The sequence below is a fragment of the Larus michahellis genome, chromosome 8 (assembly GCF_964199755.1).
Source record: "Larus michahellis chromosome 8, bLarMic1.1, whole genome shotgun sequence".
Taxonomy (NCBI): domain Eukaryota; kingdom Metazoa; phylum Chordata; class Aves; order Charadriiformes; family Laridae; genus Larus; species Larus michahellis.
The window spans coordinates 46543965-46560271 of NC_133903.1; the positions used below are offsets into that span (position 1 = coordinate 46543965).

The 16307-nt window shown below is 59.3% G+C and overlaps 3 protein-coding genes across 8 annotated transcripts; 2 read left to right on the forward strand and 1 right to left on the reverse strand.

The window, feature by feature from the left end:
• Positions 1-1082: 1082 nt before the first annotated feature.
• Positions 1083-4045, forward strand: HPDL (4-hydroxyphenylpyruvate dioxygenase like). Of its 3 annotated transcripts, none has more exons than XM_074598134.1 (2): positions 1083-1199; positions 2353-4045. In XM_074598134.1, the coding sequence occupies exons 1-2, from the start codon at positions 1103-1105 to the stop codon at positions 3546-3548; spliced, it is 1293 nt and encodes a 430-aa protein (XP_074454235.1). In that variant the 5' UTR covers positions 1083-1102; the 3' UTR covers positions 3549-4045. The 3 variants fall into 3 exon arrangements, with proteins under 3 accessions (XP_074454235.1, XP_074454237.1, XP_074454236.1); XM_074598136.1 differs by having other exon boundaries at positions 1187-1199; positions 2417-4045; XM_074598135.1 differs by having other exon boundaries at positions 1189-1236.
• A 615-nt stretch (positions 4046-4660) lies between these two features.
• Positions 4661-10063, reverse strand: MUTYH (mutY DNA glycosylase). 4 transcript variants are annotated; one of them, XM_074598131.1, is made up of 17 exons: positions 9883-10063; positions 9572-9693; positions 8843-8882; positions 8409-8482; positions 8232-8273; positions 8073-8144; positions 7769-7882; positions 7600-7611; positions 7396-7493; positions 6974-7118; positions 6632-6707; positions 6373-6558; positions 6089-6234; positions 5718-5870; positions 5528-5578; positions 5106-5252; positions 4661-5013 (listed from the first exon to the last, which is right to left on the reverse strand). In XM_074598131.1, the coding sequence occupies exons 1-16, from the start codon at positions 9986-9988 to the stop codon at positions 5148-5150; spliced, it is 1542 nt and encodes a 513-aa protein (XP_074454232.1). In that variant the 5' UTR covers positions 9989-10063; the 3' UTR covers positions 4661-5013; positions 5106-5147. The 4 variants fall into 4 exon arrangements, with proteins under 4 accessions (XP_074454232.1, XP_074454234.1, XP_074454231.1 ...); XM_074598133.1 differs by lacking the exon at positions 7600-7611; XM_074598130.1 differs by having other exon boundaries at positions 4661-5252.
• Positions 10064-10495: 432 nt separating this feature from the next.
• On the forward strand, positions 10496-15474 carry TOE1 (target of EGR1, exonuclease). The gene is made up of 7 exons (XM_074597456.1): positions 10496-10648; positions 10731-10771; positions 10958-11054; positions 11197-11355; positions 11694-11953; positions 13252-13423; positions 14524-15474. The coding sequence occupies exons 1-7, from the start codon at positions 10538-10540 to the stop codon at positions 15322-15324; spliced, it is 1641 nt and encodes a 546-aa protein (XP_074453557.1). The 5' UTR covers positions 10496-10537; the 3' UTR covers positions 15325-15474.
• The last annotated feature ends 833 nt before the right edge of the window (positions 15475-16307 follow it).

A 16307-nucleotide genomic window follows, 5' to 3' on the forward strand; every position in this document is an offset into this window, starting at 1 on the left:
AAAGATGGGTGCCTGCCCCACAGCCCTGGGGTGCTGGAGCTCCCTGCCCCACGGGGTGCCACCCCAGAGGCTGTGCCATCCTAGCAGACAGTGCTATGGCCGCTCTCGGGCCATGCTTGGCCCTACAGCAAGCCCCCAGCCTCTGGTCCTGTGCCTCCTGCCCTGCCCTGCACTGGGATGGGGGGCTGTGGTGGCTTGAGGAGCCGGTGTTCCCTTGGGAAATCACAGCTCAGGTGGATTCCCCCCACCAGCCAAATACTTTGGCTGCACATGGACATCTCTGCAAATATTTGAACAGTTTATTGTACCTGGGCTCTGTACAAAAACATGATAAGGCAGGGAAGGGCAGCAGACACAGACAACGACGGGGGCAGCAACACAGTCCCGGACACATGAAGAGGGGAGGATTTGTCTGAAAATAGCCATGAGCAGTCCAGAAAGAGGGGATTGGAGCTGAGGGGGATGTCAGCAAGGACGTGGGGCCATGGGTTGGGGTCAGGGATGAGGTGCAGCTGAGCAGGGTTAGCATGGGGCAAACCCATCCTGTGACCGACACCGGACCCTCCGCAGAGCTGTCAGTTCCCATCCGCTCACTGCTCCCCCCAAACCCCTGTGGGTACCCCGGGCACCGAGAAGCACCCAGCACTGCGCCGGGGCACGGACACCCCGCTGCATGCCCTGCCCCAGTGGGGTTCGGGCCGGCAGGGAATGACCCAGCACAAACGCGAGCCGTTTCATCACCGGTCCCAGGGGACCCCCAGCCACCGCCTGGCAGCCGGTTCATCTCCTCCCCGAGCCGGCGGCCGCGCTGCCTGCAGTTATCAGCCTGGGCAGCTTTTTGCTCTGCACACGCAGCCGGGCGCCTCTGGGGCCAACATAAACTCTGGGCACCCGCAGCGTCCGGCAGCCACGCGTCCCTGGCTTTAAACCTGCCGGAGCAGCTGCCGTGCCGCAGCGGCACGGCCTCACGCCATGTCTGCCGGCCCCGTCCTTCCACAGGACGGCACCCACCGATTCCTCCCGCCGGGGAGGCTTCCCCACGGCCGGGGCGGGTTGCTTTGCAGCCTCCCTGGCATCTCCAGCTCCCCTTTCCCGTCCCGCCATGGCCTGGTGCATGCCGGGGAGGAGCGAACTGAACCGCCTCTCCTCGGGGGACGGCCCCTGCCCCGGCATCCCCTTCGCCCGCAGCCTTGACCCCGGTGAGCCGCCGGCCGAGGGTGACCCAGGGCCCTGCAGGTCCCCAGGGGCACGGGGAGCGGGGGGCGGTGGCAGGACTGGGGGTGACGGAGGGAGAGGCCGTGGCGGGGGCAGAGCGGGAGCGATGCTGATCCCGCAGGGAAGGAGGGAGGGAGGCAGGGAGCGCCGGCCCCTGCCCATGTGCTCATCGGGGTAGGGACCCCAGCAAGGACCCCCCCACCCCTCCCCGGGCTGGTGTGGGGCAGCTGGGGGTCCCAGCAGGGCGTGGAGGGGAATAAATAGCAGGTCTTCCCCCGCTACTGCCCAGTGAGGTCCGGCCAGGGCGGCTGGTGCATGGCATGGGGTCAGGAGCCCTCAGCGGGATGCTCTTGAGAGGTGGTGCCGAGTCGGGGTTTGGACGGATCTTTTTTCCCCCTTCAGTGTGACGGGTATTTGGGTGGGGAGGGAGGTCGCAGCCCCCACAACGTCCCACCTATTTCACCCTCTGCGCCCCCAGCACAAGGTCACTGTCCCAAGCCTGTTGTGGGGAGTGTGGCAGCTCCGCTCTGTCCTTTTTGGGGAGGGGAAGGGCACATCAGCCTGCTGTGACCCCACTGCTTGCCCCCACCAGTCGCGGGACACCACCGACAAGCACTGGGACAGCACAGGAGCCTTTTAGCTGTAACCAGCACGTTGCTCTGTGTTTACCAGTCCAACCTCCATGTTCCTGCTTGCTGGTACAGGACATTCCCCCTCCACACCCCAACCCTTGTCCCCATCATCTTGCTCACACATGCAGCACACCTCCCTCACCTGGATTTTCCCGGTAACCTCCCTGTGGCACCCTTGAGGGACACGTGGCTCCAGAGGGGGCCTGCTGTGGTCAAGACTCAGGGTTTTCCTCCTCTGCAGCCTCAGGCATGGGGCAGAGGAGCGTAGCAAAAGGGTGGCAAGATGCTCGGCATCCTTGGGCAGCTTTTTGCTGGGTGGGTGACCTTGCACAGCGCATATTGGCTTGGGAGGTCCACTTATTTAAAATACACATGTTTAAGGGGTGCAAATTTACACGCGTGTGCATCTGTGCATGCAAATGCACTCGGGCTCTGTGCAAGGTGGGGGAATGGCTACTTCCCGTGGCCAGCAAGGCCCCCCTGATCCCATGCATCCTCCCCACAGCCTGCCCAGCCATGGCAGCCTCGCTGAGCCGCCCCTGCTTCATCTCCCTCCACATGCCCTACAGGCAGGGCTGGGTCCAGGACCTGGCTACCACCTTTCGCTTCCAGCCGGTGGCCATGCGGGAGACGCCGCGGGTGCGGCAGCTGGCCTTGCGACAGGGATCCGCCGTCTTCCTCGTCAATGAGCGCCTGGCGCCAGGGCCCACCGGTGCCTCCTCCTATGATTTCCTCTATGACGTGGATCCCCGGCCTGCCTTGGGCACAGCCTCCAACGTCTGCTTCGAGGTGGACAATGTGCCAGGGCTCTGCAAGGAGCTGCAGAGCTGGGGATGCTCCCTGCCGGTGCCCCCCACTGAGGTGAGGGATGAGGGTGGCTCCGTCACCTATGGGGTAGTGAGCTCTGTTGTGGGAAACATCAGCCATACCCTTCTGGACCGATCCCGCTACCGAGGACCATTCCTTCCTGGCTTCCAGCCCATCCAAGGAGCCCCCTCAGCCAGGAGGGATGGGATTGAGATCACCCACTTTGACCACATCACATACGTCTGCCCACGGGGCGGTGCGCGGGCGGCTCTGGACTGGTACCAGCGCTGCTTCGGCTTCCGCCGCTTCCTGCTGAACCCGCGAGAGAGACCGGCTGAGGGGTACGTGCTCGGGGGGCAGGGGGTGGGCATGCTGCTCCTCGCGCTGCAGAGCGCCCAGGGCACTCCGGCACACGGCTGCAAGCTCATCCTTGCTGAGTCCCTCTCGGAGGACGGCACCAACCAAGTTGACACCTTCTTAGAGCAGCACGGTGGGGCTGGGATCCAGCACGTCGGCCTCCGCACCACCGATATCGTCACCACAACCAGGGCTTTGCAGCAGTGGGGTGCACGGTTCTTCACACCCCCCACCACCTATTACAGCCAGGGGGGCAAAGCGGAGGAGATCCAGGGGGCTGGGCAGGACCCCCGTATGCTGGCGGAGCTGGGCATCCTGCTGGACACCACGGTGCCTGGGGACAAGGACCGGCCGGGCACTGGTGCCGCAGAGAGCCCTTCCCAGGAGTATTTGATGCAGATCTTCACCCATCCCATCTTCTCCGAGGAGACCTTCTTCCTGGAGCTCATTGACCGGAGGGGAGCGCCAGGCTTTGGGGAAGGCAATATACGGGCACTATGGAAAGCTGTGCAGGTCTATATGGACCAGCATCAGTAGCGACAACACCGCAATCCTCCTCCCTCAGCTCCTCGTTCTCTCTGATCCAACCCTGGGGTAAGACGCTGCTGTAGAGATGCCTGCGGCACCGCTCAGGTGGGCAGGGACCAAAGGAGGTCTCCAGGTCAACCCAGAGCCCACTCAGCGTGACAGCAGGTTGGTTGGAGCCAGGTCCAGTGGGGCTCCAAGCATCCCCAAGGGACAGAGGGTGATTACTCCCCCTCCCTGGGTTCCCAGTGATTTATTGACCTCACATGAAGAACTTTCTACCTTAACTTAATCTTAATTTAATGAGACTTGTGCCTACGGCATGGCCAAGGACGCTGCTAGCACACTACCAGCCCCAGACGCAGGGGGATGAGGGGCTGTCAGAGGGGAGTGGATAAGCCAGGGGCCATGGACATGGCAGCTCATCAACAGTTACCACTCAGAGCATGGTCAGCCCCTGGGCAGGGCAATTGATGGCCTCTTGCTCCTCTTAATTAAAGAATTAACCTGCAGCCATTGCTTTGTTTTTTTTTTTTCCTCCCATTTAAGATCTGCTGAGTGCCAGGTGAGGATGAAAGGGCCCTTTCCACCCCTTGAGGCAGGCTGTCCCATCCTGCAGTCCCTAAACTGAAGCCACACGCCCTTGTCCTGGCCCCTGCCAGCCCCAGGGGCGGACACAAGCCTGGGGAGGAGGAAAACCCTTGGTACCCCCTGGGAAGAGCCTCCTGGATTTGTACCTTTACAAGGATGCTACTGTGCATCACGTACAGTCAGGGAAAGGCACAGCATGAAGACAGCAGGGAACAGCCTGACAGAAAAGGTAAAAAAGGGAACTAAAACCCCCCAAAAAGCCCATGGGACAATTGCTTGGCCCCGCTGAGGAGCAGCCCACGGGCGCTGATGCCTGCACTCCTAGGAGAGGTGCTCTGGGTGCGTTATTCGGCGTCACCAGCAATTAATACTCAGCCACGGGGGCTCACAGATGCATTAACCAAGAAATCGCTGCTGTCCCCAGCGTAGACGTGCACATCCTGACAGCCATCCTCATCTTCAACCACAGGCTGCCTGACAGCCCCAGCTTAGCACAGCACAAGAGAGGCAGAAAGTCACTTAAAAAAACCCCACACACTTTAGGAGATTTATTATTAGAAAGCCTGTGGCTCAGGTTCAGTAAAAACAAGTGTATAAAAAGGGCTGTCAGAGGCCAGGAAGGGTACAGCAGCATTCACAGTCACTGGCTGGTGGCCGAGGGGCAAGCATGGACCAGGGAGCGATGCAGCCCCAGCCTTCCTGCTGCTGCAGAGAAACCTCTGCTGCTGCGAGTCCACAGTGACAGAACTGAGCTGTACCAGTCCAGATAACCCCAGGAGGCCTCCAGCCAAGCGGGGAAGGCAACCCTGGCTCTGGGTCACATCCAGGACCACACTAGCCCATCGAGACACAACTCCCACGGGTGAGCTGGGGAAGGCAGTGTTCTCTGCAAGGAGGAGCAGGAGACCATTACAGCGCTGTGGGCTGGGCATGCAGCAGCGTGGGGGACACCACCTCGGTGCCACGGGCAGGACTCACTGCAGTGCAGGTCTCCGGTGGTCTCAGATGTCAAAGGTGCCATCACGGGGAGGTGGGTGGCCGGAGAAAGGCGCGGAGAGAGAGCTGCGTCCCAGGGCGGGTGCTGTTTGCTCCCTGTGGCTTCGTCGCCCTCTTCCGCTTGGAGCCCTGCAGGAGAGACACACGCTGGGGCTAAGCCAAACCCCAAAGGCCCCCACAGCCTTCAGGGATTGCCTTTGAGGCAAGGGGGGGGACCCTGGTATCAGGGACAACCAGGGGCAAAGCCAGGCAGGCAAATCCCTCAGACGCAGCCCTGCCCCAGGCTGGGGATGCTCCTTGGCCGGACCCCAAAGCCCAGGGGGACTCCAGCTCCGCACACCGGGGCCCGGCCCAGAGCAACACGGAGCGGATCTCAGGGCTGCAGACCCTCCAACGATGCCCACCTTGCCAGGGCTGCTCTCCTCCCCACGCTGCTTCTCACGGGCTTTCAACACCTGAAGGAAGCACAAGAGAGCCCAGAGCTGAACTTGCAGCCGGGTCCTGGAGCCGGGACAGCCCGCAGAGGCTGGGGGGATTCCCGGGACCCCAGGGAAATGAAGGGAAAGGAGGAAAGGCCCAGGTCCCTCCCGGTACCTTCTTCATGGCTGTGGACACGGCTGAGGCGTGGAACTCCTCCTCCGTCACCCAGCGGGATGGGGTCAAGGCAGGGTCCAGGGTCACATCCCCATCCAGGGGCAGGGAATAGACCACATATGTCTGGTGGATGTGGGAGAAGATGTGGACGACCTGCAAGGGGATGGGAAAACACAGAGATGCGCAGGCAGCAGGGGATGCACTGCTTGCTCAGCAGCCTCACAAGTGCACCAAGTCTGCCAGGGCTCTGAGGAGCAGGTCAGGGCTTGGGAGGGGTGGCAGCAGGGAAGGGGGACCCTCTTCCCTCCATGCTACGTCCCCTGCGGCTGAGCACAGGGGGCTCACACTGCATACCTCTGCTCCAGGCTCACCTCTCCGACGAACCGCAGGCCTCCTGCCACCACTGGCCACCCTGTCCAGGCCCGGAGGTGATCTGCCAGTGCCTCCCTCTGCTTCTCCTCCTGCAGATCCTGATCCAGCGGGAGGCTGGGGAACTCCCAGAGCCCGGCCAGGAGACCTGGGGAGGGGACACAACGGGGACAAGAGCTGGCAAGAGGCACGTCTGGGGACACTTGAGTCTCATCACATCCCGCTCCCAGGCTGCTCTGTCCCTCATGTAGGCGGGAAGGGGCCGCATCCTGCCCTGCCCCATTACCCGAGCTGGGTCTCTGTACGATGAGGTACTCCGGGGCCCCGTGGCAGCCCCTCCGCTCCAGCACACATGTGGCCGTTCGCGCCACCCGCGGCTGCTTCTTCGCTGCTTTCCGGGGGAAGTTGGTCACCCCCAGGCTGCTGTCCCACGGCTCCATGGCTGGGGGGCACAGGGGACAGCCCCCAACACCTGCAAACACCAATGTAACAGTTGTCACAGGGCCCAGACCCAGAGCCACAACAGGATCTCCCCAGGCACTTACCACAGTCCTCAACATCAGGCACTGGGGTGGGTTTTCCAAACAGCTTCTGGGAGGCAAAGGCCAGCTCCTTCTCCACCTGGAATGGAGGACAGGAATAGGGACAGGCTCATCCACCATCCCACCTTGTCCCCATGCACGGTGACCCCTCGGGGCCAGCACCCAGTGAGGATGCAGGACACGATGCCCAGCAAAGAACAGCTTGCAGCACCTGTCTGGGACAGGGGTGTCTCTTAAGAAGCTTCAGAAGGTACCTGGGGTGACCTTCTGCCACCCCCTTGGGACAGCTGGCAGCCCTGGGCCACCCGCAGGCAGGGAGAAGACAGATTTTGGGGCCGTACTTACCCTGCGCCACGCTCGGCAGTGCTGCTTCACGGGGCACTCCCTGCACAGCGGGGCCTTGGGCACACACACGGTCGCTCCCAGCTCCATCAGGGCTTGGTTAAAATCCCCCGGGCGGCTCCTGTCTACCAGGGCATTGGCCATGTCCCTGGGAGAAAGAGCAGTGAGCGGCACAGGGCTCTGCGGGGAGAGGACCCATGGACCTTTGCCCACCTCCTGCCTGGGAGGCGGGATGCTCCCAGGTAGGCAGAGGCAACACGGCTCCTTTCTCCGCCACTCCCAGCAGCACTGGCTTCCCAAGAGCTCCCGCACCCGACACCTCCCTCCCTCCGCAGGCTCAGCTCCCCACGGCTCCTGAGTGATCCCACCCTCAGCCGCCAACAAGCACAGACACGATCACTGCAGGGACGGAGAGTTCCCCTTACCAGAGCTGGTCAATGACGGCTGGGCTGCTGGAGTCAGCGCCGATGCACCGCAGGCGGCACAGGACCCGGATCACGTTCCCATCCACGACACCGGTCGCCTGGGACCAGGAGCCGGAGTTACCACGCTGGGAGGTGCCCGTGCTCCCAGCAAGGCAGGGAGCTGGGGTGCTCCCAGGACAGAGGGGGGACACACACGAGGCTGACCTGCAGGCTGAGCTGGGCAGTGGGTGACGCACACCACAAAGGAGGGACAGGCAGAGTCAAACACAGCCCCAGGGAGCCCCCGGCTTGTGACACCCACCAGCAGAACCGTACCAGGAGCGGGGCTGGGTGGCAGAGAGGGGAGATGAGTCCACTGACACCCAGCTCTCACCTGTCCATACGAGATAGATGCGATGGCTCCCGCCGTGTATCGTCCCACTCCCGGCAACAGCTTCTGCAGGTCCTCAGCCGTCCTGGGCATCCGGCCGGCCAGCTCAGACACCACCTGGCAGAGAGGGGGCCGGGGTCACGGGAGTAGCCGGGGTGTGTGTGTACAACCCATTTTACCCACAATAAGATCAGATCCTAGCCTCTGTAGCCTTGTGGCCCAGCGAGGCAGGGCAAATGGGAGCCAGCACCAACCCACAGGCCACAGAGGGCTTTGGAAATGCCCCCCAGGCCCAACTCCATGCGACCTTCTTTGCTGCCTCCTGCAGACGCTTCCCTCGGGAGTAGTAGCCAAGTCCTGCCCACAGCTCGTTCACCTCCTGCTCCAAGAGAGACAGCATGGTGTTGGATGGGGCTTGGGAAGAGCCATGAGGGCAGGGAGAGCACCCAGCCCCAGCAATGCTCACCTCCAGGGACGCCTCCGCCAGAGCCTGCAGCGTCGGCCACTTCTGCAGTACAGAGGGAAGGGGACAAGTCAAGGACAAGCAGAGCCGTGCTCTGCCGCTGGGGATCTGCCAGAGGCAGCGGAAAAGGTCTCTGAAAGGGGCAGCCTGTGGGCACAGGACTCCGTGAGGAGCAGTCACCTGCATCCAGCGGTTGTAGTAGTCGATCACAGTAGCCACCTGTGTCTGCTGGAGCATGATCTCAGACACCCACACTGCGGGGAGCCGGGCAGGGATCAGAGCAGAGGCACCAACACCACCCACCCCTCGTTGCCATGTCCATGTCACTACTGGCTATGTGCATCACAGCGGCATCCAATTCACAGAACCCCTTCCCACCCCCCTCCTTCCCCACGTGCTGTCCCATGGGAGCTCCCCCAGGCCTAAAGGGGGCTCTCTGACCCCACAGTGCCTTGCGAGTGGGGTCAGCGGCTCTCGTAGCCACCCCAGGCAGCTTATTCCAAGGATGGCAACTAAAGCCACATTCCCTCACATGGACGTTTGTCGGGGTGGGGGGGTGGGCAACATGCAGTGGGGCACCCCACGCACACCGGGGCGCAGTCCCTGCTCCTCACCTGCGTACGCCCGTCTGTCGGCATCTGGCTCAGTTGCTGCCTGAAAGGGGAAGAAGAAGGAGTGAGAAAGACTGGGTGACACAGGACCCCAGCGCAGAGGGCACCTGCATATAAAATAAAATTGCTTGCAGCGTGTTTTGAACGCTGCATAGGAATCTGCATAAAAATATTCCCCCCAGGTTCAAAAATCCCACCAGAGGCCTGTCCCGGACTTGAGCCCCCCTGCACAGGAAGAAATCGCGGGTAGATTTAAATCCCACAGAGGGGCCATGCAGTTCCCAGCACTACTCAGACAGACGCTGCTGTAAAGCTGATGCCCACCCCCAGCACCCCAACCACCACCCGACCGCTTGGTGCCAGGCCGAGCAGGTGGGAGCTCTAGTAAAAACAAGCAAGTACACAGAAACCCTTTTCCAGGCCGCGCTCGCTGCTGCGGGTACCACGGAGGCAGGAACAAAACAAAACAGGCAGGAACAGAGAAGAGCTCCAGGCTGGGGGCTGCGTGTGAGAAGCGTGGTTTCGCCCTGTGCCCTTCCTACCTGGGGACAGGCCACCCACCGCCGCGCCGCCAGGACCTGCTGGGAGCACGCTCCCGTTTCCAACGCCCTCTTCCACTTCCATGCAGTCAGGGATGCATCGCGCAGGGAATGACACCGTGGTGACCCCACCGACGCTCCCTCACGGCTGAGGGACCGGTTCCCCGCTACAGCACCGCTGCCCGCCCCTTACCAGCGTCCTCCAGGGCAGGTCCCGCTTGCACCTGTCGTACCAAGCCAGCAGGTTCCGGCGCAAGGCCCCGATCTCAGCCGGGTCGCTGAAGACGTGCGGGGTGGGCGGCGGAGCCTGGGTCCCTGCCGGGAGAGCGGCGCGGGGTCAGGGCGGGGAGGGGATGTAGAGTGGCGGAGCCCGACCACAGCACCACGGAGCCCCCGCAGAGCCGCTGCCGGCTGGACGGGCACCGGTAACTGCCCGGGCTGGCGGCCCGGTGCCGCGGCGAGCACACCCCCATCCTCCCCCCAGCCTTTCCCGCTACCGCGCACCTCCGCGGGGCGACGCGCCCTTCCTGCTCCGCCTCGCGGCCGGCACGGCCCTGCCGCCGCTCCGCCGGAGACCCCCGGCGGCCGCCGCCGCCCGGAGCTGGCTCATAGCCGGGCCGAGCCGGGCCCCGGCGGCGCTGGGGACCGGGAGCGGCACGGCGCCGCGTGACACTTTCCCGGGAAAATGTTTCCCCTTCAAGCGCCCCGCCCTCCCGTGGGGGGAGAACAAATCAGAGCGACCGGCACCGCCCACCTTCCGCGCCTGGGCCAATCGGAGATTGGCGCGAGGGAGGGGGGGCTCGCGCCCTCCCGCCCTGCGGAGGGGGCGGGACCTCCCGGAGCACCGGGGCCAATCAGCGCTCCGAGGGAGGTCAGGCTGTCCCCGCCTCTTCTCCCGCCGGTCCCAGCGGCCGTCCAGAAGGACCTCAAGGGGCTGCCCGAGCTAAGCGCCAGTTTAATTAAAAACTAAATTTCGGTTGGCAACAGGTTTTGGAAAAGCGGAAAAAAACCCGCCGTATGCCGACAGGAGTCGAGACGCCTTCTCAGGCAATACGCGCGGGGCGCGAGGGCCGGGAGGGGCGCTCGGCGGGAGAGGGCATCCAGCAGGCAGCCTTGCCGGCGGAGGCCCCCGGGAGCGGCGGCGGCGGCGGGAGCGGCCATGTCGCGGCGGCGCGTGCCGGTGGTGGACGTGCAGAGCGACAACTTCGCGGAGCTGTGGCCCTCCATGGTGCTGGCCCTGCGCACCGCCACCTTCGTCGCCGTGGACACGGTGAGGCGGGGCGGGGGGAGGTGACCGACCGACCGAGCGAGCGGAGGCGCAGGCGGGCGCGCTGACCGGTGTCTCCCCGCAGGAGCTGAGCGGCCTCGGCGCCAGGAAGTCGCTGCTGAGCCCGTGAGTGCCCCGATCGGGCGGGAGCGGGGTGCGGGGGTCGCTCAACCGGACTGAGCGGCTGCGGGTGCTCCGGAGCGCGTCCCGCCGGTACCGGTTGCCGTCTCCCTGCGGGGTTTGTCTCTCCGGGGGCGGCCGGTGGGACGGGGCAGGGCGGGAGCCGTCAGCCGCCGTTCTCCCGCCGGCCAGGTGCATCGAAGAGCGGTACAAGGCCGTCTGCAGCGCGGCCAGGACCCGCTCCGTCCTGTCCCTCGGCGTGGCCTGTTTCAAGCGGCTCCCGGAGAAGGTGGGTGCGGGGGCCGCAGGGCGGCCCTTCCCTCTTGTTCCCGGGTGCACCGGGACGCGACCCACCCGCGCTCCCTGGGCTTGCCCCTGGGCTTTGCGGCAGCTCCCGCCCCTGTATCGCTGTGCCCCCTGTCCCCCTGCAGTCGGAGAACACGTACCTCTGCCAGATCTACAACCTGACGCTGCTCTGCACCGAGGACTACGTCGTCGAGCCCCAGTCGGTGCAGTTCCTGGTGCAGCACGGCTTTGACTTCAACAAGCAGTACGCCCAGGGGATCCCTTACCACAAGGGCAACGACAAGGTACGGAACGACTCTCCTTCGGCCACATCAGGTTGCTCTGCCCCAGGCTCCTGGGGAGGCTGCTGGCTTCCCCCGGTCCCAGCGTCTCCCCCAGCAGCTGCTGAGGGAAGATGGGCTCACGCCGGGGTGTAGAGCGCAGCATTATCCCTTTCGCCTCCCTGCTGGTTTATATCCAGCCTCTCACCTGTTGCGATTGCCTTTCCAAATAATTAGTGCTCTGTTTGCGCAGAGCAAGGCAGAGCTGTAGGCAATACTCTGCTGCAGCAGGCTCCGAGGACTTCCCGGGGTGATGGCAAGTCAAGGCAGTAAGGCTCGGTGACTAATCCTCCTTCTTGCAGGGCAACGAGGCCCAGAGCAGGAGTGTTCGGACTTTTTTTCTGGAGCTCATACGAGCGAAGAAGCCTCTCATTCTCCATAATGGCCTGATCGATCTGGTGTTCCTGTACCAGTGCTTCTATGCTCACCTCCCAGACAACCTCGGCACCTTCACCGCTGATCTCTCGGAAATGTTTCCAGCAGGAATATACGACACCAAATATGCTTCAGAGTTTGAGACTCGCTTTGTAGCGTCCTACCTGGAGTACGCTTACAAGAAGTGGTGAGCAGTGCTGTGGTATTTAAAGCTTTTGGGAGGAAAGGCAAAGGGAGTGTCAGTGTTTCATTTGTTTGTTTTTCCAGGCAAGGGGTTGGGTCTTTGTATTACCCCAACGAATGAAGAAAGGTGCTTTTTGGGGGACTCTGCCCTGTGCTCTTCCCATTTCTAGAATGGATGCTGAGTGCACAAGGGTGCATTTTGTAATACACCTTATCTGTTTGGCGGGCAGCTACTGAAAGAGGATTTCGGTCTTCCTCTGGCAGCAGTTCTGACCACAGAGTGACCTGATCTCACTGAAAAACAACCAATTCACTGCATGGCCCTCGTCCAGGGCTGCGGCAGGAACACACACAGGAGAGTGCTCCCTGCACCTCCTGACACTGACCAGCTCTGTCACATGTCCCATCACTTTCCTTCCAAGCGAAGGTTGTGCTCTTGTTCCAGGGCATCCCATCTTGCTTCCTGCCCCCAGCTCTTCGTTGATATCTTCCAGGCAGACACATGTTACAAGCAGAGATGTCTGTCTGCTTCACGTGTCAGTCTGGCCCCTGGTTCTGCAGTCCCCACACAATCTAAACAAGCCTGTGGCAGTGACAGAGCCCCTTGAATCTCCATTAAACTGAAGTCATGCTCTGTGCAGAGGAGAAATGGTATTTTTAGTGACTGTTTTATATCAGGAAATGCCATTTTGACAGGTCTGAAAACATTCAAGATGGCTGTTCTCAAACACGAGAATGCTTTGTTTTGACAAGATAAAAATACTTTTTAAACTGACCTTTTAAATTTTTTAACCCACGATTCTAGTTACACGGAGCCTTCCAAAGGTTTTGGGCCTTTTAGCCAGCTCTTGGGACAAAATAGTCCTTTTCTCATGAGATGGAAAACGTTTCCTTGTTGTTTGCATTGCCCAGGCTCAACCTGTCTGGGTGGTGGCTGCTGGATGCTCTACATGACACCTCATTTTGGGGCATTTTTTTCTTTGTCCATTAATATTATGAAGACTAACGTGTATCTTAGTGCCCTTAATATTTAAAAACCAAACTATGCTTCACCGGAGACACCGTTGTCCCTGCCTCTATGTCAGCATAAGAGAAGTCAACCTTCAAATCATCACGGAAGCAACTAACTAAAGCTGTTCTCCCAGGACTGAGTTTTCTCTCCAGCAGGCTGTCGAGCTGAGGCTGGAGCTCAAGAGCTAGTGGAGTTGAGACTTGGTGGAGAGCAGCACGTTTGCACCAGCTCCACGCCGTGGTACCTTCAGCGAGTTAACCGCAGTAACTGTGTGCTCTTGTTTGTTCCAGCAAGCGAGAGAACTGCAAGCTGAAGGACTCCAGCGGGCAGCACCTCACCATTGAGTTCTGCAACTACCCAGACAACATTTCCCATTATATCGACTATCGCCACTGCTCTCTGGAAGAAGAAAGCCACAACGTGGGAGGGGGAAATAAGGTGCCCGTCTGCGAGAAATTTTCAGTAAGTAACGTGAATTCCCTGCTTCCTTTCTGGCTCCATGGAAAGAGCCACATGTGGCCAGAGCAGGAAGCGGGAGGAAAGCACCTGGGAGCTTCACAGTACAAGGAAGATTTTTCAAAGCTTCAGGTGGCTTCGTGGTGGAAAGGACAATAGCATGCTCTGTTCAGAGGTGGTAAATTCCACAGGCTACATTGGACACAAAGATTCAGAAAGAGATTATGTGGCCCTAAATGGTGGGATGGTATGAGCTACAGTACCTATTGCTGTCTTGGGAGGGCTGTAAGTTCTAAATTTGTGTGGCTTGTCCTCTGAGCAAGAAATGCTGCCTCTTCTCTCTCCCATATCTTGATGAGATATAAAAAAATATTACCTCTCAGCTGCTTCTGGCACCATAGCAAAGTGTGATCCACAGCTTCTCGAGTCCTGGTGCTGCTACAGCAGCAAACGAAGAGCCCGTTTGATCAGATTGTAACTGGGTTCAGAAGCTTCAGGGAGAAAAGGAGCTCTTCCAGATGTTGCAAGTTACTGTTGCAGAACAACACAAGTTGAGGAAACCTCTGGAAGTTTCTCATCCGACTGTCAACTCAATATTGCTCAGAGAATTTTGAAAATCTCTAAGGACAGAGATTACAAAACCTCTCCAGGCTGTTCTAGAGCTTGACCACTCCTTGTGAAAAAATGCTTTCCTGGGTACCTAGTCAGAATTTCCCCTGACTGTTCCCACATCACTTTTCCCTATGCTCCCCTCAGAAGAGTTTAGCTCTGTCTTCTCTATAACCTCTGCTTTAGGTAGCTGCAGACAGCAACTAGATATCCCCATCCCCTTATCCTCATCTTTTCCAGGTGGAACAAACCCACCCCTTCCTTGTCCTCTCTCTCCTCATATATTGTGTGCTACATCTTGACAGCTCCCTGCTGCACTTGGCTGCAGTTTGTCAGTGCTTTTCTTGCATGTTACGGGGCTGTAACTGGACACAGTGCTCCTGATACAGCCTCACAAGCCCTCAGTAGAAGGGAATAACGAGCTCTGCTCCGTTTTATGTTGACAAGTTGCTCTGACCAGAAGGCCGGTGGCTACAGACTTCTCTCTCTCTCCCTAGGCCTATGGCTGGTGTCCAAAAGGCGTGAAGTGTCCACAGTCTCATAACATTGACTTCATAATTGATGAGGACGACAAGCTTTGGGAGGAGAAACGGAAGAAACGGAAGCACAAATGGAAGCGTCGGAAGAACACAGAAGAGCCTGCAAAGGTGTTTGAACAGGAAAGCTCAGGGAAAGAAATGGAGCTATCTCAGAATGGGGAGGAGGGACCACCACGAAAACAGAGCTGCTACGAGCCTGCAGCTGCCTCAGAGCTAGCAGAGATGACAGCCAACACTGAGGGCAGGCCGCTGGAGGAGAACTCCATGGACATAGAAGCAGAGGTCAGCTCAGACACCAGCACACAACGGGAAGAGGGTCTGGGGAGCACTGAAGGAGCTGCTGCCCAGGTAGCAGCTGCTGTGAGCCCTTCTGCCAAGGGAAATGCCTCTGACAGTGACCAAGTGGAGGGAAAGTCAGAGGTTCCCACTGGCATGGGCTCAGTCCGTCACCCAGACAACCCCGAGACTGAAGCAGGACATGCTGCAGGAAAGGAAAAGGAAAGCTACGATCCACCTTCACAGGGGGGCACACACCGAGCTGGCTTTGATGCATTCATGACTGGGTATATCATGGCTTATGTCTGGATGCTCAAGAAAGGAACAAACACAGACACTGATGCAGGGCCCTGGTTGCCAGACTGCCACAATAAACTGTACCTCAGTGGGAAATCGGTGCCGCTTCAAATAGTGAAGAGCTTGTTTTCTAAATCTTCCAAAGCTCACAGCCAGAAGATGAAGTTGGCCTGGGCCAGTGGATAGAGCTAGAGGACTCCTCACTGAACTGGGTTGGTTTTTTTCCCTTCAAGTTTTTAAGTTCTGTATTCCATCTGGAACTGACCAGAAGGGGAACAAGTTTCTTACTCCTGCTTTTGTTCTAACTTCTGATTGATTAAATTGCTCTCAATTGGAGTTCCCCCTGTTGTTCCTTAGCGGAAGGCTAGGCTGCGAAGGCAGGGGTGAGGCTGCAGTCACTGGAGAAAGATGTGACGCTTCTGCCAGACACCAGATGAAAGCAGGCTAGCTCTTCAGGCAAAACATACATCTTTATGAATGTTTAAGACAAGAGTTACTGCTTTCAGTCACTGCTGGTACAGCAACTCCCTATAACTCATAGTTATTTCTTGACTTTCTAAGGAAGTCAAGAAGGAAGAGAGAGCATTGTGGTTTGTTTCTTTTTAAAGAGACACTGACCACGGCTGGTGCTGAACACGCACCTGGGAGAGCTAGCCCACTTCATATTTGTACTTTACCTTTATCTTGGTTACAGCATACATAGATGAGGCCTTTGCTCCTACAGGACAAAGCTTCTCCCAGGTGGGCCAGCTGATTCTAGTGCAGGGTAACTGCATGCAGAACCAAGCCACAGCGGGTCTTCAGACTTCTAAGTAAGGGGAGACGCAGTGGGACTTAAAGCCAGGTGCGGTCCTCTCAAACTGCACCGCTTCCTGCGCTACTGAAGTGATTCTCCAGGGCTAGAAGAGAACAGCCACAATGGCAAGCTCCCTGCGCGCTGAGTGCTATCAAAAGCCATCTTGTCTTGTAGGTCACAAGTTCCTGCCTACTCTGCAGAGTGCTGTAAGGCAGAGCAGAAACAGTCCTTGAGTCTCATGGATTTAATGGTGTAACACTTCAGTAAGATACAGTAGAGAAATATCATTGAATGAGGATGACAGTTCTCCCTGTTTATAATTCAGCACCGAGTAATAGTGAATACAATCGTAAGCCAAGTATTAATGTCATCC

Bases quoted from the DNA above. Each gene is read 5' to 3' on its own strand.
- HPDL (XM_074598134.1), top strand. From the start codon at position 1,103: ATGGCCTGGTGCATGCCGGGGAGGAGCGAACTGAACCGCCTCTCCTCG. The intron at 1,200-2,352 runs GTGAGCCGCCGG...TCCTCCCCACAG, and splicing joins CGCCCGCAGCCTTGACCCCG to CCTGCCCAGCCATGGCAGCC.
- MUTYH (XM_074598131.1), bottom strand. From the start codon at position 9,988: ATGAGCCAGCTCCGGGCGGCGGCGGCCGCCGGGGGTCTCCGGCGGAGC. The intron at 8,145-8,231 runs GTGAGCATTGCT...CTCTTGGAGCAG, and splicing joins TGGCGGAGGCGTCCCTGGAG to GAGGTGAACGAGCTGTGGGC. The intron at 7,119-7,395 runs GTAAGGGGAACT...TCTTTCTCCCAG, and splicing joins GCCGTCATTGACCAGCTCTG to GGACATGGCCAATGCCCTGG.
- TOE1 (XM_074597456.1), top strand. From the start codon at position 10,538: ATGTCGCGGCGGCGCGTGCCGGTGGTGGACGTGCAGAGCGACAACTTC. The intron at 10,649-10,730 runs GTGAGGCGGGGC...GTCTCCCCGCAG, and splicing joins CCTTCGTCGCCGTGGACACG to GAGCTGAGCGGCCTCGGCGC. The intron at 11,055-11,196 runs GTGGGTGCGGGG...GTCCCCCTGCAG, and splicing joins TCAAGCGGCTCCCGGAGAAG to TCGGAGAACACGTACCTCTG.